The sequence below is a fragment of the Nyctereutes procyonoides genome, unplaced genomic scaffold (genome assembly GCF_905146905.1).
Source record: "Nyctereutes procyonoides isolate TBG_1078 unplaced genomic scaffold, NYPRO_anot_genome, whole genome shotgun sequence".
Classification (NCBI taxonomy): Eukaryota; Metazoa; Chordata; class Mammalia; order Carnivora; family Canidae; genus Nyctereutes; species Nyctereutes procyonoides.
This window is the reverse complement of record NW_026575040.1, coordinates 25,961,477-25,982,037: the sequence shown is the minus strand read 5'-3', so window position 1 is coordinate 25,982,037 and position 20,561 is coordinate 25,961,477. Positions and strand designations below refer to the sequence as shown.

Here is a 20,561-nt window from a genome sequence, read left to right as displayed (position 1 = left end):
TAGTCCAGAACCATGTAATTGCAGGCATTCAGTAAGCATTTACTTACTAAATGGAAATTATTTAACTAACGTGGATTCCATATGCTATCCCTATTCTTGGAATATAACATCCTTAGTGATGGAGATTTGTTTTAAAAAATATTATTTAACTAATTTAATATTATCATACTATAGGCAATGATGACCCCATATTGTCCATGGACTATGGAAGAGTTCCCTGATCCCCAGTCTTTCTCTACTAATAGAAGCTTTGGAGAGACATTTCCCATAGTAGAGTGAGAGCCCCCCAGGTAAAATGATATCTCACCTTTGCACATCCTTCTATCTTCTCTCAGAACATATCCAGCGGGACATTTGCATTCATATGACCCGTAAGTGTTTACACACCGGAAAGCACAGAGCAGAGGATTCTGAGCACATTCGTTTATATCTGCAGCAGAAGGGGCATGGAAAATAATGTATCATGGGCATCAACCAAAAAAAAAACCCCTATTTTAATCAAAAGTTGAAATGCTTCATTGTCATCGATATGGATGTACCAAGCAATCACTGGTTTCCAAAGAATCATAAAATGAGTTGGCTTTTTTATAATTGGTATAAGGAAAGTGATCAGGTGTCCTGGTTCTCTTAGCATAATTCTCCTAGCATAGTCCCAGTTCTGGCTTATTGTCCTGGTATAAGTATTATTAATGTTATTTAGATGGATGAGAAATTATAGACCACCCTACATATAGGGAGCTTTTCTGAAATTCTGGCTTTGAAGTCTCAAGTTGATCACTTGCCATTCCCTGAAGTCACATAGGGTGGGAGTCAGTTTTACCCCCATTTAGTCAAAACAATTGCCAAGTCAATTGCAATCAGAACAGAAGCAGACCCACCCAATACTGTTAAGCAGCTCCCCTTCCCCATATAAAAGAGGGTCCTGTAAAATAACAGTGATTCTTGTGCCCAAGCAAATGGTGTTCTGAATTATTTTATACTTATGGAAAGTTTATACTGATGTCCAAGTCGTGACCTTAAATAGCCATGACTTTACTGTTAATAGATAAAAGTGATTTCTACAGATTTCATAGTTTGGAAGCATCCAAATACATTTTGGAAAAGCAGGGTTAAAACAGACCATCTTGATTATCATGTTTCTAAGTCCAATGATGCTGACTGAGAACATCAGTGAAACCCTGGCTTTTTTATTTAAAGATTTTATTTATTCATGAGAGACACAGAGAGAGAGAGAGAGAGGCAGAGACACAGGCAAAGGGAGAAGCAGGCTCCATGCAGGGAGCCTGATGTGGGACTTGATCCCAGGTCTCCAGGATCATGCCCTGGACTGAAGGCAGCGCTAAAACGCTGAGCCACCGGGGCTGCCCGAGACCCTAGATTATATTTAGTCATAGCCTTTAAAGATTCAACAACAGCTAGGACAATGGGTATTGATAGGACATATCTCTAATAAAAAACTCTCTTTTCATTAAAGGTGTATCCATTATATATTGGTATATATATCTATATATATGTTGATATATATGTCCATTATATATAGATATAGATGTCCATTTTATAGTTAGATAGATACATCCATTTTTATCCTTCACTTTCACCTCCCTTTCATTCTCTTTTGTGACCAATGGTCTGGACTTGAGAGTGTATCAAAATTACCTGGAGGGCTACTAGGCTCCACTCAAGTTTCTCATTCAGGATGTCTGGGATGAGGCCTGAAAATCAGTATTTCTAACAAGTTCCCAGGTGATACTGATGTGGCTGATCCAGGGACCACCCTTTGAGACCCACTGTTCTAGACACTCCCTTTCCTTCCCTTCTCTCCATACATCTTGCTCACTAGGCATACTGATAGATGCTTACAGAGCATAGGCAACTCTTTTGCTGTAATTGTCCCCAGATGGCTATAGGATGTTAGTAGTTATGTCAGATGTTTCTGTAAGTAGAAAGGAAAAAGTGAGGGAACATGGGAGATGAAGAAAGAAAAAGAAGGGGAAAATGGAAAATAAGAAGGAAGGTAGCAAACAAGACAGGAGTTCTATCCAAATATACTTGCAGTAGGGAGACAGCCAAAAGAACTCTGCATATTATGCAGTGTAATTTGTGCCACGAACCACTTCCACCTTTTTCAGGAGAATAAGGGTATGGCCCATTAGGCCTAGATGTTCTTTCTTCTATACACTGAGTGGTATTTAGTATCAGGTCCTGTAATAAGACAGGACCAGAACATGTAACCAACTATTCTGCAAAGAGGCTTACCTTCACAAGTCATCATTGGACCAGGCTCAAATCCCTCCTCACAGGTACATTCAAAACCTCCAATCACATTCTTGCAGGTTCCATTTCCACAAGGATTGCCCACAGAACATTCATCAGTATCTGCAAGCAAGAAGTATTCAAGACATTATGAACTAAGAAAAAAATGGACTTGGAGTCAAACAGTACCTCTCACTATATGGGAGCACTTTGATCAGTGGCATCTTGTTTTATCTTCATTCTGCCTTCGCAAGAAAGGAGTACATGTGTCTTAACTCCACAGATTGATAGCTATGACTTTTGACCTGCTAAGTGGCAGTGGCACTAAAATATCTGGGCTTCCACCTCTCAGAGTGTTCTTCTCCATGAGCTTTTCCAGGGTCCTGTAATAAATCTACCAGGAATAGACGCTTCAAGGGTTAAAACAAGGCTTCTCTCACAAGTCAAAAGTTTTCACTTACATAAAGCTAGAAATACATCTCCAGTCTGGCCTTACATTACATCATTCTCCAAGAAGCTTTAAACATGATGCCAGACATAAAATAGAAGACTAAGCTTACACAAAACAAGAGACTAGAGGTTAAGCAAAATTAATACACTGGATAAAATCAAGATTCAAGAAGATTTTTGTTGATTCTGTTGAAACCAGATGGTTTACATCAGGCAGAAGAAAAACTAGAAAGAAATATGTTTAGGGTATGATCTCTGTAAACAACCATGGAGAGAGAACAAGTTTTACCAGAGGTCTAAAATATATATATATACCTCCCAACCCATCCACCTAGAATATACTGACTGTTCTTCTGACAAATCACTTGGAGAGAATATCTTCCTTTGGGAAAGGGAAATTTTGGGGAAATAATAGTTATCTTAGTTCTCTAGGACATGGAATAGTAATGGACTATGATCAGGGTTATATCTTCTGGTGGGTTCTGAGTCAAAAAGTGAAGGCAAGAGGCTGTTGTAGACAGACTGTATGAGAAGGCTTGTTTAACATGCACATAGAGGCACTAACTGAAGATTCCAGAGAGAAAACATTAACAATTTTGCTTTTATTCTGCTATGAAATTGCATTTCACTGTCCAGAATATTGCATCTCTTTTAAGTCAATAAACATCACAGTATCACTGATTTTTAGAGCTGCAGGGTAATTACGAATAAGTCTATTTGCATAATATGACATTCTAAGGCCTAGAAAAACTAAGGAACTTATGAAAAACTAAGGAAGCTTATGCTTCATGGTCATAGCTGTGGGTGAAATTTTAGAGGAATAAACATAATACTTGGATTCAATTTAGAATTATTATGGATCAAGAGGTCAAAGGTCAGACATAGCCATTCTTTGAAATTTTAAAAAGAGCAAAAACAAGAGGAGTTTATATTGTGTACATAGCTTTCACATTACTAAATGTAATAAAATCTGGATAAATGTTTTATATATTGAGAGAATAAGATTATGACCATTTATCTTTTAAAAAATTAAAAAAATATATGATAGTTTTCCTTCCCACAATGACTTCAGATATGTCTATAGTGTCTTCCTCATTAGACTGTAAGGTCCATGCAAGGAAGAAACATGTTGGCGTGGGTCACTGCTGTAGCCACAGAGCCTAGGACACAGGGTACTCAACTAGTACTGCAGATAAATAACGCATGAACGAATGGACAAAACTTACTTCTGTCCCAATCTTGGTACTTACACTTCCTAGTGTGAATGCTCTATAGCCTAATTTCTAATTTGTAAAATCCCTATGGAAGAAACTGATCTATTACTTACCTACACATTCATTCCCTTCCAGAATGTAACCAAAGGGACACTCGCAGCGGTATGAGCCATCTGTATTGATGCACTGCCCATGTTTACAGACATCAGGTTCTTTGCACTCATCCATATCTTACACAAAGGAGAAAAAAAAATAGTGAATAACAAGGTCTTTTTTTCTTTTTTAATTCATGAGAGACACAGAAAGAGAGGCAGAGACATAGGCAGAAGGAGGAGAAGCAGGCTCCATGCAAGGAGCGTGATACAGAACTTGATCCCAGAAATCTGGGATCACGCCCTGAGCCAAAGGCAGATGCTCAACCGCTGAGCCACCCAGGGATCCCACAAGGTACCTTTTTTTAAACAAAAAGGTAAACTATGGCCATTTCAGCATCTAATCAATGAGATATCTAATATTACAATACAATATTACCATACAATAATATAATTGGTATCCAAATGAAAAATAGGGCGTTATTTTCCAAGATGAATGTGGAGAAATAAGAACAGCTGGAGGGGCACCTGGAGGTGACTGAGGTGGTTAACTGTCCAACTCTTGATTTTGGCTCAGGTCATGATCTCAGGGTCATGAGATGGAGCGCACATTGGGCTCTACTCTCAGTGGGGAATCTGCTTAGGATTCTCTCTGTCCCTCTGCCCCTCCGCCTGCTCATGCTTGCTCTCTCTCTCAAATAAATCTTAAAAAAAAAAAAAAAGAACAGCTGGAGAAAAGGCAGGGGAAGAGGCTGGTTAAGAATATAAAGAAATGCTGAGAATCTTGTGGAGTCCACTTACCAACTGCTGAATCATCAGGCCCCACAATGATGCCACTTCCATAGGGACAGATCTGGCGGAAAGCCTCTGTGGCAGAGATGAACACTTGTTAATAGATACACCAATGGCAACTGGCTACAGGGTGCTTCCTACGCAGCATGTGGTGGCCAGATGGCTACATGCTGCATGTATCATGAAACAATGAATGAGACAAGGCCAGATACCAGGGACAGTGAACAAGTCTCCCAGTGCTGGTATGCCTACTACTTGGGCAGCCCTGGTTAACAGCACACTTCAGAAGAAAACAACTACCCAGCTCATGAGTTAAAATTATCTTATTAATATTTTAGGTAGACTTAAAATGAAATTGTCTTATTTTTTCTGAAGGTCTACATACGATTCTTATTCCATGGCCAGTCTGCCCTATGACTAGCCCAAAGAGAAAGGACATACCATCAGGTTCGGTGGGGCACAGCTCACAGGGATCACCCCAACCTTCTCCCTTCAAGGCACAACAGCATTCCTGCTTGGAGTGATTTCTGGATTTGGGTGATGAACATTTTCCTCCTTCAAACTTGGCATAGCAGTAGCTCATTCGCAGATCTGCAGTATAAATCCAGGGGACCCTTTAGATGCTTTCTTACTACATCATTACTGTATAACAGTAAGAAACAGTCTGTCCTGTTAAATGTGTTTCCTTTTCATTACAATAGGATGACTCCATAACATAAGTCATTATGACAGTAACTCAGCTCAGATTTTTAAAGTCAGAGATAACTTTTATAGTAAGATCTAATGAATACATCTATGTGGCTTTCATGTTATTTCTCATTTTAGCCAATTTTCCAAAATAACCTGATATGAATAACAAAATCCAACACTATCACATTTCAAACCTGACATCATCAGTGACTTCAGGGTGGAGACATTCAGAAGTGGAACCATTCACAAGACCCCTGCACTGACAGCTGTGTTTGTGTTTTGGATAGCATGTAGCAGGCATACTAGGTTGAGGTAGACCTCCCAGTTCTGGTACTTACTGTGCTATCACACTATGTTATTTATTTTGTGTCCCTTAAGCCCTGAAACCAAAACAAAACCCCTGATTCCAGGCATAGGGTAAATAAAGACGTGGCAGTTTTGTGGACCGGCAAAAATATGACAATAATGGCCATTCGCTGAAGCAGCTACTGATGTAATCGTTGTCCACAAAATGCATGTGGGGCTTTCTGCAGATTTTATACGCATGTACACATGCACACACACACACAAGATACAGAAGGTTATTTAGCTCAACAGAGAAAAGGTAAAGAGGAGGAAGGGAGATGGGTGAATAAGAGGCAGAATAATCTCTCAAAGAATGTATTTCTTTAATATCAGTTATTTTTTGGTGACTCCAATACGGAAGATGGGATCTAGTTGCTACAAAATTCTCCAACATTGCTTGACATAATTTTGGAAACTGACTCTTCCATTTCTTATAGAGCAAATTGGGTGCCTCTAAAAAGTGAGCTCATCCAAAACCCTGGAGTGTTTTCTCTCAAATTTGACATCCAAAGCCTTGCAGACTCCTCTCTAGCTACACAGAGACTAAAATCTGCAGGTTTTAAGGAAATGCTTCATAGTCTTTTTGTACAGTTCCCCTTTATGATCAGGTATGCTCTCTCCTATCACTGTTTCTCAACTCTAGGTAGCATATTATGACATATTATTATAGCTATCTATGCATTTCTGCTAAGACAATTTTACAGCTTTTATTTCATGACAAAGGAGACAATATAAGAATAACTGAGTTGTCAAAGATCACAAAAGAAACATTTTCATGAATTAAGTAAAAATAACAATCAATGAATCATATTTACCAGGGTCTAGTAAGCCAAATTCAGTTGGCCTCCCCAATGAATCTGTTGTTCACCTTCTTCAACTGACTCTTCCAGATACATTTTCTTGCTAGTTTTTACTCCTTTCACACCTGTTATAGCTAGGACCTAACAGGCACAGTGAACTGTCTTCTGAAAGACAAGTGCAATAAAAGCCAGTCCTTGTCCTGTGGTACGTCTGCCATCCAAATATCTATTTTGCTGAAAAGTTTCAAGATTTAACACTTTTTGATTTGCTTTATTCTTCAAGTTCATTGTCACAATGTTTTGTGTTATTTATATCTATAACTGTCTTAAGGTATAATTTTTTTTAATTTTTTTATTTATTTATGATAGTCACACAGAGAGAGAGAGAGGCAGAGACATAGGCAGAGGGAGAAGCAGGCTCCATGCACCGGGAGCCTGACGTGGGATTCGATCCAGGGTCTCCAGGATCGCGCCCTGGGCCAAAGGCAGGCGCCAAACCGCTGCGCCACCCAGGGATCCCTTAAGGTATAATTTAATGACTACTCATAAAAATGTCTCAATATATTAAAATTCAGTTGTCTGTTGTTTTCCACCTTATGTTTCTTTTAAATATAGATACATTCTCTTTTCCTTTCATCACTGACCCTGCTCCATAAACCAACCTTGTCTCCCCAGAACCAATCTACCATCCCACCTCCTGAAGAAACAATCTAGCCATGACATAGGCTCAAACGCATGAAGCTTACAGTGAGCCTAAGTGACAAATTTTCTTCACTGAAGTTTGTAAGGGGAATGGCCCATTTACTGGTCCGTGGCCTTCAGGTGCCAGGATTTGTTCACCTGAGTCTTATCACAATTCTTCTTTCAAAAACATCTGTGGTTCTGTAGAATTTTCTCATTTCACAAGCTCTTAATTTGTCATAAGTAAAACCCAGTTCTTAATTCTCTGGCTTCTGGAAATTTTGTGCCCTGTGGGAGATTTACATTTGCTTGTGGTGATCCTGTAGATTTGGTTTACTAATCAAAGGTGTCTTGCATTGGGGAAGAGAGCTGTGCTTGCCCACACACTTTAACTAGGACTCACTAGGATGCCTGTTTACCAGTCCATCTGCAAAAAGCCCTTAATGACCTTTGAAATTTCATCAGAACTACAAAAGTCACTTTCCTTGCTTGCATTCCTCAATTCTGGCTCTGCCTCTTGGAGCTGAGCATGTGGCAGGGCTGCTCACAGCTGGGCTGATTCTTCCTGCAGCGTTAGCTTGCTCTGTGACAGGCCAGTGCAAATTGAATTAATAGCCTATGAGTTTCCTCTGGCCTGCCACATCGGCAGATTCACACCTGGTTTCTCACTGCTTTCTTTCCAAACGTGGGCCAAGCCAAAGGCACACAAAAACAAGGGAGTAGGACTTAGAATTTATCTGGCTGGTCTGTACCATAACAGAATATCTGCTTGAGTCAAGTATCACCCCACCCACAAGCCTGAAAGCCACGTGGGCTTCTTACAGCTACCAGTGAGATCAAATCAACCAGAGAATTCTCAACTCCCCCTTCACACTTCTAAATATTGGGTAACAAAAGGACCAGTTGCAAGGAAGGTAAAAAGTTAATAGAATAACAAGAGGCTACAAACAACTCAGAAACTGACAAAGCTTTGCTACATATTCAATATGATTGGTTGGGCAAGTGTTATTATGGTTGTTTAAAGGGAGGAAAATGAGCTTCCAAAGGATCAAATGACTTGCCCTAGGATAGAGATGGCAGAGCTGAGCCCCCAAATCCAATTTTTGGAATCTGAAATGATATCCATTACCTCTTATTTAGTAACACAGAAGCAAAACAAAACAACCAAGAAAAAAACCTGAATAAAACAAGCAACAACAAAACACTGAGGTAGAAGGGAGAAATGTGCGTTTGTGTGGGATTTTTTTGTTCTAAATTCATTAAACTAGTATGTATAAATGGGTAGACACACACCATCGCATTGTTTGCTAAAATCTAAACCATTTTCTGGGATATAATATACTGTGTTATACTTAAGTTCGGGCTTCCTTTTTTTCAAAGTTCACAAGTATTAGTCCTGAAAACAGATTATGTCCCAGCAAGAGTTCCAGTCAGTTCAAATTTATTTTTCTGTTTTCTTAGAAAATTTGTGATGTAAGGGATGGGTGCTATATCCTGAAAGTATATGGATTAATCTGCATTTTTCCGACTGAGTCTAGATTTTGGCCCACCTTTGTACAAGTTACCTCTTCAGAGGCAGGGACCATGTAGCTGAACTTCCCCCAGGCTTTGCAGTGTTGGGTGGCTCATGGCTGATCCCCCACTGACTGACCTATCGGCAAATGTGGTCTTAGCAGGCAGAGAGCTTTAAGTGCTAGGGTAGTGGTTGTACAAGCAACCATACCTTGATGGATGAGTTTTCAATATTAACAGTAAAAATGACCTTTCTGACATGTGGTGATCGTTAGACCTCTGGGTCAATGAAAACTCTCCATCTTCTCTTTTGCAAATAATCAAAGCTTTGTCATGTTTAAGAAACTGCAACCACAACAAATAAACACAAAGTAATGAAAGTCAAAAGCCCTCAAAGGCAATTACCTTGGCACCTTCTTCCAGTGGAGGACAAAGAGAATCCATCTGGACAGAGACATTTGAAGCTGCCTTCTGTGTTGCTGCATGTTCCCAAGGCACAGATTTCTGGCTCTTCAACACACTCATCAATATCTATAAGAATCAGATGTGTCAAAGTCAAACACAGTGGAGTCACCTTTAGATACCAAGTGCAAAGTACAGAAGTACCAAAGGCAACTGAGTTTCAAAACTCTTCCAGTAATTAAGATCTTTTCTGTATCATCATGCTGTGAGTGGGTTTCTAGGCTGTGATACCTTTTGGAAATTAATCTTGATAATTCATGGAAAAATAGAATCTGTGAGTGCCTTCTAAGGGATACCATGAGAAACATCTCTTACCTAGACTTCAGCTGCCTGGCTAGTTAGAAAAGGTAGGGTAATTTCCTACCACCCTAAACTTACACAAGAAATGAGAAACTCCAGAGTCTAACTTCACCACTGAATAGTAAGCAGAATCTTGAAAATTTTAATTGTGTTGACAATGAGTTAATGAGAGATCTAGGCCTTTGAATCAAAAATGTATTCCCCTCCATCCATCTGCAGTGCTTTTCCCAACACCTGTGCTACAGCCCTAAAACCATGACTTTTACAAGAATACTAACATCCATGAAAAGAATCTTGTGCAGTGTAAATTAAAGATATCACAGAATATGGGGCTCCTAAATCTCATTTGCTGGTTAATTTTTCTTAAGACACAAAAATGTCTTTCTTGTAGAGGTTGAAATTTTTCTTTCATCTTATGGATAGTAGGAATTTGATAGAATTGTGACATGTTTCCTGTAGCATATTAATATACCTTAGCAGGAGGAAGGGTTGATTAAAGGTGATCTACAGTGAAGTGTGAATGGCTTTGGTAACTAAATGCCCTAGTTTTCCTAGGAGAGTCCTAGCGTATACCTGTTGTCGTGGCCTCATTATTAAGAGTACCCTCTTTAAAACTGTCTTGGTTTGGTCAATAAATTGCATGATCACCCTATGTGTGGGAAAAGTATGGCTACTCTTTCCAACAGACTTATCCATCTTTTCCCCTGATCTTCAGCAGGAATTTGTAGTAAAAAAAGAGGTAAGTCTTGATTCTGAGCCATGCTATTTTTATGGAAATACCTTTTTTTTTCAACAAAACATGTATCTCTTGTACCATGGGGCTCTTTATTTTTGCATTTGTGCAGAGAGTTCTACCTACAACAATTCATATTCATATTATATGAGTTCTCATGAGATCATCTAAGGGGAAGTTAGGAAATTCCATTATCTTGGCTTAATATTGTAAATATCACATAATAGGTATTCTCAAAATCGGCAACTCAAAGTTGAGTATCCTCCTGTTCAGTGCAAAACCAATTTCTTCATAATAATAATGTTATGTTATTCTGTTGCCTTTACAATTGCATCATGTTGCTTTTGGTATATTAGTGAATCTGAGCTGCTGCTGCTGAATGAATGACTCCATTCCCATGTGCCCTCCACTCCCACATCCAATCTTTTCTTAAGAGAAAAGCCAACTTTTGTAAAAATGCTCAAGTATTTCTTTTTGTTGTTGTTTTTGTCATTGTTGTTAGGATTCTTTCTCTTATGGTAGAAATTAACCCATAGGTGACAACTTCATAAAGATGGGGACAAGGATGGTAGAATGAGCACATTATTAAGTATTTGGGAAGTCATTTTTCTTTCTATACATTTATATTCTGTTCATCTTAGGGGAATTTTGCATTAATCATGGAGTAAATAAAGTTGATCTTTAGTAAAAGTAAAATTACACTTATAATAATTTGCATGTAGGCCCAATTTTGATAAACTGTTTGCACTTAGAATATTATTGCTTGACTATGATTTAAATTGGATATATAATAAAATTTCTCCATGGTATTAAAAGTGGAGAAAATTCTTACTTACTTTGGATTAGATACAGGCCTATTTAAATGTGGGAGCAAGGACTAGGTGACTTCTTAAAAATCCTTTCTGCTAGTTATTTATGAAGTTCTAGCAATTAATGTCCTTCATTTAATTTAATGACATATGTATTGAGGATTGCAGTACTATAAAATTTGCTGAGAATTTATTTGTAGTAACACATTTTCACTGCTCTGTAGGTCAAAACAACATAGACAAATTATATAGCCACATTCATTCAACCTTGAATGTGGTCACTTAAAGATTTTAGCTGGACTCAGGAAGCTATTTTTAGTTGCAACCTATTAGCATTTAAAAACATGGAATCCAGGATTTTTTACAAGTTGCATAAAAGCACCCTGGAAAAGAGTCAGGGTCATATGACCAACCAAATGCAGAGTGTCATCAGATATTATTAGCATGAGAATTGGATGTTCTAGTTTCATCATCTGAGTGTAAGAACGTAAGTCAAACCCTCTGCTCTTGGATTTGTTTCTGATAAAGTATTCTAAAATGAAGACACCAGGACACCATCACACCATCACAAAAACTAACTTTGAATATGCCAGTGCAGTAATAAACACTGCTCGCTTCCAAACATCGACAGTCCTCCTACTCTTACCTTCACACTTGTCATTCTGTAGACTGTATCCAGGTGGACAAATGCACCTGTAGGACCCATCCAAGTTTTGACAGGTGCCTGGTGCACATTTTCCAGGTTCTAGAAGACATTCATTGATATCTGCAAAGAAAAGGGAAAAAGAAGGAAGAAGTTCCCATTGGCATGATTTCCATTAAGCAATTAAAATTTCAAGAAACTGGAATCCAATCAAAGAAATACATAAATCTACCATGGAGAAAAATTAATGACTCAGTAAAAAGAAGCTTTATCAGCTTTCAGAAGTGTGCAGTAGAACAACCATATTTTTTGTGACCTATCACAAATTTAGCATTTCCACAAAAGTATAGCATGTGAAAAGTGAATGGGCATGAAGATTTTTGAGGGCACCCAAAAGACTATATAAGAGCTTTCTACAAAGGTATTTTAAAGAAAAAAAATATATAAGAAAGCAAATTACAAATCTCTTTGTCACATGCGTGCGCGCGCGTACACACACACACACACACAGTCTACAGGGAGAATTAGTGTAATTCTACTCTGATTTTTTTTCCCTTCAGGCTTCTGAAGGAAGGATGATGATAGGGATTCAGGATCCTCTGCAGGATTCTTTCATCTCTGACAGCATTCTTTGGAGGGTCTTTTGGAGGCAGCACTTACCCACACAGGTCCTCCCATCTGGAGCCACCTCATAGCCTTCATTGCACTGACACTGGAAGGACCCCACTGTATTGATGCATTGGCCATTTCTGCAAAGGTTCCCATTTCCAGTTGCACATTCATCAACATCTGCCAAAAAAAAAACCTTTGATATATTCCAAAGAAAATGTCATAATTCCAGCAATGATCAAAACTTTTAAAGGGAAAAATACTTATTTTAAATTTCAGTGGCCTTGGCTGGCTCAGCCAAACATTAAAAATTCCAATAAAGATCTAGTTTGTAACAACACACCTGGCTTTACTCACCTATCAAAACCTAACAAGATTATGCTATTCTATTAATTAGAGATTGATAATTTATATTGGAACTTTATATGAATTTCACCTTGATCTTCCTTTATGTTTCATTTTTAAAAGCTAAAACTGAATTACTAGTACACAATACAGCTGAAGGTATTAAGTATTCTTGTAATTAGAAGTATATAAAATTAGCCTCTAGCATGATATAAAACTTGGATCATTAATCTCACTTATAAATAACAGCATGTTTTATAAGGAGGAATTTATAGACTCAATACTTGACTTCTTTAAAGAAAAACTATAGTGAAACATTGAGACAAGTAGGTCCACATTATTCCTAAGTTATGCAATTTCTATACAAAGAATCACTTTTGTTTTAAGATGTCATCAATTCATTTAAAAATGATTTCAATTCACAGTAGGGTACATATACAAAATATAGCTGCTAATGAGGTATTTTAATAAAAGCCATGACTATTTGACATTCACTTAGGATATTATATTTGACAATTCCTTTAACCAGTTGTCATGTATTAGAGGGCATATATTTAAGAAAACCAGTTGGCACCCCAAGAGGCTGCTAATTACAAAGGATGCATCTGAAACTGCCTTCCATCAGTGCCCACCAGTGTGCATACGCACCTATGCAGTCATTGTTGTGGGAAAGGATGAAGCCGTGGTTGCAGCGGCAGTTGAAAGACCCAATCGTGTTGCGGCAAGTTCCATTCCCACAGGCATCTCGCTCACACTCATTTATGTCTAGTAGGAAAAAAGAGTGTAGAGAAACATGGCCATTAACAGAAGATGACATGAGTGGTTACCTGGGGGCTAAGGGCATTGTGGGTTCACCATGCGTTAGGCATAGGCTAAGAACGTCTACCAATACCAATAACATTGGTATTAGCCCCAGCAGTGGCAGCTCCCCATGAGCAATCAGCAAGAGGCGAGGATCGAAACCTTGGGAATAAACCATTTCCTTGGTTGGCATGTGAAGGGAGGCAAGCTAAGGACATGAGAACTGGACAAGAATTATTTTACTCTATTTACTTCTAGAATTCTCCACCCTTGCCACTTTTCTCAAATATTTTCACTTGGAAATGGAAAATTCTGTGCGCATCTGGGTCTTGATTTGCTGCCACCTTTGGCAAACTTCAGCCTTTAAGATTCTCACTCCAGTTTACCAAAAAGCAGTGAGTCACCTGATATTACCCTGAAATCAGCAACAAAATAAATTAGGTTTCTAATTCACCTGATATTTTTGACATCTCTTCCTTCTTCCCAGTCCACCCCAAAAAAAATGACCACTCCCACTACTTATCTCACTTAAGAGTGACTTATCTCACTCTTCTAAATTATCCCAAATCGATGGCACTTAATCTGGCTTTTCTGATACACACTTGTGTTATTATTTGTCTTTTTATTGGTCTCTGACTTTTCTCTTTGATTACTTTATAAAGCTATTTTGGCATCTTTTGTGTCTTTGTATTAGGCCACGGCAACTAACATCTTTCTTATAGAGCAGGTGTATGTTATATTCAGAAGAAAATAAAAAATTAAAATGAAGGAAAGTTGATTCTGCTGGTTTGTAGAATGAGGAGAGTGAGGGCAAATGTAGGGAGATTCTGGGAGTGGAAGACAACACCTCAAGTTAACAAAATGCAGTGTTTCAAGTTAGGATTTCCTTTACTTTCAAATTTTGGACATGAAGATAAGTTATCTATGATCCTAAATCAGAAAGCTATTGCTGACCACAAAGTGGTCCAATGTGTGTGTCTGTGGTTGAAGACCACATCCAGATGAGTCACACTGCCAGCAATCAAGAGCTGCTGCTTTGATTCGTTTTTAGCCAAGCCAGTGAAATTCCTCTATAGGGCAGGCTTTTTGGTAGAGGGTTCCAGGTAATCCAGATGGAAGAGGGAATAAGATTGTTACATAGGGTGCCATTGCTCTAGGGGTTAGTTTCCCAGGGACAAATAGGGCTGATTATACTCCTTTAGTTTAAAACCTGTTATCTGTTCTGAAGAAGACAAAACTTTAAAAGACTGTTCCCTAATGGATCAACTCAATTACAGTGAAAGATAAGCTCTTTAAACATTACTCTATTGATTCTTCTTTTTCCAGTTGTGAAACTGAACCATATTCATGAAGTCCCCAAAACACTTAATGGAAGTTGTTTGAAAGTAGAAAAAGGAAGGAGGAAAAGAGAGACAGTGATTAATATTGGAATATATTCCAAATCAGCATCATGACTTAGTGCTGAAAGCAAGGGGTAAGAGATTTAAAATCTTGAGCTTTTGCCCTAGAAAAACATGGTGGTTTGTTTGTTTATCGTCTTTGTGGGATCTAGAAGTTTGCCTTTGAGGATCTGGTACAAACTATAGATGTTTCTCAAAAAATGCTCGTAGTCAAACACTCAAAAGCTGCACTCTATTCCAATAAGGCAAACCCACACAGATTTAATAAAATAATAGGCTATCAGCATTAATAAAAAGTATTTTTTGTTTTAATATTTTTCTCAGTTTTTCCCTTCATTAAAAGTTTTTCTAACCTGGCAGCCAAATGACTATCAAGGAAGAGGTTTATTGTGTTCAGATTGCCAAAGATTAAATACCAAGGGATGTTAATGCTACATGCCTGCCTGTGTTTTTATTTTACAAATAGCAAAACTAATACTGAAGGGTTAGTGTTAGTATTTATATATATTCAGATGCAAATGAATTTTTCAATAGGCTAGGAGTTAAAATGATAATCGCATACTCACCCAAACACATGGTTTGATCAGCATTTGTTTTAAAACCAGTGTGGCAAAGGCAATAAAAACTTCCAACTGTGTCGATACATTGTCCATGGCTGCAAATATTGGGGATTTCTTGACATTCATTGCGATCTGTAGATAAAATGTATCATTAAGAATCTTAGGTAGGGATCCCTGGGTGGCGCAGCGGTTTAGCGCCTGCCTTTGGCCCAGGGTGCGATCTGGAGAACCGGGATCGAATCCCATGTCGGGCTCCCGGTGCATGGAGCCTGCTTCTCCCTCTGCCTATGTCTCTGCCTCTCTCTCTCTCTCTCTATCATAAATAAATAAAAATTAAAAAAAAAAGAATCTTAGGTAGGTCTTAGGAGACAAAATTGTATTAAATAACTTATTTCTAGGTATCATGCTCAGGACTGATCCTAGCTCTAAACCAAGCCAGTAGAACAGACACTGGCATTATATTTACTTTTACCTCAAAACCAGCTAAAACTTATTCTCATTTACTGAGATCACTCAGAGTATATTAACAATTCATGAGGGGATGAAAAAACATGTTCTGGAAGCTGAGAAGATTTAGAAGTAGAATGGGGAAGAAGAATCCAAGTTGGGAGATAATCCATTTGATTATGTGCCTAAGTAATATCACAGACTGTGGAATGAGTTAAGTATTTTGTCTAGTCCAGACCTGCTGCCTCAAATCATGGACCCTTCATGGCTTCCTTTGGAAATTTATAGCAAAGTCAAGCAAATCCCATTGCTAAGATAGGTTTTCTGCATGGACAACCCAAGCTGTCCCTTGTTCCAGTTTTACTTCATTGTTTTGTCTTATTCCTATAACCTTTTGACAATCCTAACAATGTTTCTTTTTATTCCTATTCATTCAGAGGAAAGCCCTGTCATCTTGCCTCTGCCAATCTCTAAGCTCTATATTGTATTTATCATCAAGTGAATCTTTGTTGCTCTCCTGAAATCTGATGCTCTGAGGGGCAGAATTTATTAGATGAATCTACAAATGATATAATTGCGTGTCTACTTATGTCTCTAATTTCTTTTTAAAGCTCTCAAGATTTTATGTTTAGGACACATGTCATCTGAAGAGCACTGTATCATCTTGGTTTTCCTACTGTCATAAAAGAGAAGAAAAAGCAGAATGCCAACTTGAGTATAGATTCTGTAAAAGCACAGCAATAGCCTGCTTCCATTTGAATAATCCAAACTTGCTGTTGGCCTGTCTTGTCCCCTGAGAAGACAGCAACTGGGAATCGGCACTTTTTGCTGCACAAAGCAGTTGTGCTCATGCCAGAAGAGAAGAGATGCCCTCTATTCCATGTGCTCAGGCTGCCATTGTTACAACTACTTTCTTCCAATACACAGCACATTAGGTTTGATGAATCACCATGTAACTTAAAAATCTCAAGTGAGCTTGAATATATCATCTTAATGGAGAAATCAGGAAATGCAGCTTAGGAGCTACTGCTCACCTATCTAGAATGCTTATTAACCTAACAAATTATGAACATCCCCAATGGAGAAAATGGATTTAAGAAATTGATTTCCATCACTAAGCTCCATAAAGGGAGCTGGTTTTGAGGAATGGTATCTCGGGACCCACCATATCAGAGATGGACCAAACCTTGGGTGCCCTAAGGTAGTAGTGGATTTCAAAGTATGCAAGGGACTAGGTCTGTCTTATCTCTGGGGCTCACAGGAAATGAGTGCACTAAAGATCATCTTAGAAAAGGAATTACAAAAATTCCAGTTAGGGATTTTCTTTCCCACACTGCCTATTTCATGATAGTTTTAAGAAAATGAAACATGGAGCACCTTGAGATTCTAATGGTAAAATAGAATGTTCAATTTTATTTTTTTATTTTTATTTTTTTAAAGATTTTATGTATTCATAAGAGAGGAAGAGACATAGGCAGAGGGAGAAACAGTCTCCCTGCATAGAGCCCAATGCGGAACTCAAGCCTAGGACCCCAGGATCATGACCTGAGCCAAAGGCAGATGCTCAACCACTGAGCCACCCAGGTGCCCCAAAAGTTACAATTTTAGAGAACTTAACTGTGAGGTTCGCTTTGAGACCAGAAAACTAGGTTTCTACAAGCACCAGATTTGAGCTCCCAGGAAATTATATCTGAGGCTGAAATAGGTTTTAACAGGGTTTTAGGGGGAAAAACACAACAGACAGAGGAGACTATAAGGAAGTGGTGAGGAACAACATGTTTCTTGCTTTTAGCTGGGCAAGACATTTCAGAAGGGGGCTGCATTTGCTCTAACTATACAGTTCCTGACATCAGACTAGCATCCTGGGCTTAGATACCTACACGTTCTCTCAACAATGTGGGTAATATGGCCAGCTGTAATTTGGGATTTGAAATGATGTACTTATGAATTCAAGTAAAAATCTAATGATAGGATGGAAATTTTGGTTCTTTTCATCTTAAACACAGGAAAGGAAACTTTGGTTCTTAACATCTTCTGCGGTATGCTGGAAAACATGCCATGCATAGGATAGCATTTGAAGACATTTTAACAGTTTTTTAAAGACATAAATGAAGACAATTGCAGAGTGAAGTCTTCAGCCCTAGAGGCTGAATAATTGTAAAACTCAAGTACATTCTCTTTCTTCTGAGGATTCCAATGAATGAGGGAAAGAAAGTGAGCTTTGGCTACAAACAGCACTCACTCACAGTACTTATCCTTGGTTAGTGCTGGATGAGTTTTATGAGTGCTAATGTTCTACAGGAAAATATGGCAAGGATAAGCCACAGTAGGCCCTGGTTGGATGTGTTGTCTTGATGTATAAATAGCTTGTCCCATTTCTTGCCTGAGCGTGAAATGGTGTGAAACGACACGTTCTATATTATCAGCAATTCTTTATTTTGATTGGAATTATTCTGCCCAGTTTCAAAGAAATATAAATTAAGAGCAAAATGCAGGGAAGTGGTATAAATGCCAAGTTACACTAGGGTATTGTGACTCATATCAGAGACGTCCCCACTTTTCCTGTCCTTTTTTTTAATACACGGATAACAACTGCTTTGTTGACAAAATGCTAAACACTTGCACATGTTCCCTTAAACCCAACAAAACAAGCCTTGATTCTTAAAGTGAGTTTTTGTTCTGCTATTACACCCTCTTCCCACCAAGGTCTAATAAAACAATGCAAAACACCCTACAGAGAGCAGTGCACTTCCTACCACTTAATCACTGGTAGGCAAGGAAATCCAAGGAAAATCTGACCATGTTCCCTTGTGTTGTTTCATTCACAAATGCATAAAATATCCAGGAAACTCCTTGGGAAATGAACCATAGCAAAATAACATTCTTTCTGACCTCTGTGCTAAATATACAATGATTTATAATTACTCAAAAACTCACATGAAAATCATCTGAGGTATAATTTTGCTTCTGGGCTGAAACACTGGTGTTTTAATTTTGGTACCACTGGCTAGTAGATGCCATCAGATATTTAAAACTTTACCACCCATTTGAGCTCACTCATCCTTTTTCCTTTTTTTTTTGTACCTCACCAGTGACAAAAGTGAACAACGAAATAATCTATTCTCTAGGGGACAGTTTCTCATTTTACTGTAGGTGACTTATAGCTGATAAAAGACTGTTAATGTTTGCTGCCCCTGGTTGTTAGAGGTTTAGGAGCAAAAGTGGTGCTCTTGGTTCTTTTTGCTTGGTTTATGCAGTATAATCTAACTCAGCTCAGGAGAGGTTCACTATCTAGAATTGGGGTATGTGGCTGGAATGGTGACAACCTCCCACCCTAAGGGGGATTATGTAAAAGGAAACAAAAAAGTATTTGGCCCTGAATACTGGCTAGGGGGCTGTGTTGCATGTATGCATGTGCATGCACATGTGTGTATTTGTGGGAAGGCCTGTTTGCAGCAGGGCAGGAGATAAGCAAATATGAAATCTATGCATGCAGATGATATATTTCTTGTTTGGATAACATATCTGTAAGTGTTTAGACATTTCAATAATTTTCCTTTTTGCTAGTCTAGCTACTAGAACTCAGCTGTCTAAACTGTAACTCATGTATTCTTCAACCTGACCTCAAAAAACTTCAGGTATGTGAAACATGATGAAGCTAGCCCACAGGTGGGCACAGGCAGCTCGTGAGGGTGTGCGGGCGGAGCACTCACCGTTGCACTGGCCTGTGGAAGTGAAGCGGTAGCCGGGCTTGCAGTCACATCGGAAACTGCCTGCTGTGTTGATGCACTCGGCATTGCGCTGGCACACAGGACCGTTCTGACACTCGTCAATATCTCCAAGCAGAAGAGAATTTTATTAGAAGGAGAACAGAATGTGGTGTCAAGTTGATGAAGCCTCTCACATAAGACAGATTTCTATTTTCTTATTTTGATCAGTTCTATTGAACACAAGGGAACACTGAAGAGTCCCTTTCTACTTTTTTCCGCTTTGCTAATATTTTTCATAAATGCAAGTACTTGGTTTATGACCACATATGGTCTCTAATGATGCTGTGTCTGAAAAAAAAAAAAGCCATAAAACTCAGCTGTTAGGACCAGGACGTGGCATGGTCTAGACTAAATATCCTAAGGAAATATACTTGCTCAAAGCCCCAGGGTTTTATGAATCTACCAGGTTGCCAAGTTCTGCTTATAGAACTTAGAACCTTCTAAGTTCTGTAAGCAGGGCATTTCAAGACTTCATGCACTTATGAATCACTTGGGATCCTGTTGAAACACAGATTCTGATTCAGTGTGTCTGGGGAATGGTTTGGGATTCTTGATTTCCAATAAGCTTGCAACTGATGCCGATGTTCCTGATTCACAGGCAGTGTGTTTAACTACAGGGCTGTAGAGGCTTCTACTTAAAGTACTGCCACATGCCAGTCAAACCAAGAAACTTAACATGAGAGATTGCACATAAAACTACTGAAAACAACCCAACTCTTACTATTAAAGAAAAGAATAAATGGATATTGTGTGCTTCAGAGCTTTGACTATACTCAGGGGGTTTATTTGCCTATCTTTTCTTTTTTTTAACCAGGTAGCTAACATAGTTCAAATTCATGCCATTATGAAAGTT

General features: G+C 38.5%; 1 protein-coding gene across 1 annotated transcript in view; it reads right to left on the bottom strand.

Annotated features, from left to right (window-relative positions):
• The window catches only part of FBN1 (fibrillin 1), a 226,944-nt gene that overhangs the window by 19,895 nt on the left and 186,488 nt on the right, over nucleotides 1–20,561 (bottom strand). The window contains exons 45-55 of the mRNA XM_055319738.1: nucleotides 19,652–19,774; nucleotides 15,498–15,623; nucleotides 13,379–13,495; nucleotides 12,437–12,565; nucleotides 11,780–11,899; nucleotides 9,235–9,360; nucleotides 5,243–5,392; nucleotides 4,811–4,876; nucleotides 4,031–4,147; nucleotides 2,257–2,376; nucleotides 308–430 (exon numbers count right to left, since the gene is read on the bottom strand). Of these exons, the coding sequence (XP_055175713.1) occupies nucleotides 308–430; nucleotides 2,257–2,376; nucleotides 4,031–4,147; nucleotides 4,811–4,876; nucleotides 5,243–5,392; nucleotides 9,235–9,360; nucleotides 11,780–11,899; nucleotides 12,437–12,565; nucleotides 13,379–13,495; nucleotides 15,498–15,623; nucleotides 19,652–19,774 (1,317 nt within the window). The remainder of the gene's footprint in view (nucleotides 1–307; nucleotides 431–2,256; nucleotides 2,377–4,030; nucleotides 4,148–4,810; nucleotides 4,877–5,242; nucleotides 5,393–9,234; nucleotides 9,361–11,779; nucleotides 11,900–12,436; nucleotides 12,566–13,378; nucleotides 13,496–15,497; nucleotides 15,624–19,651; nucleotides 19,775–20,561) is intronic.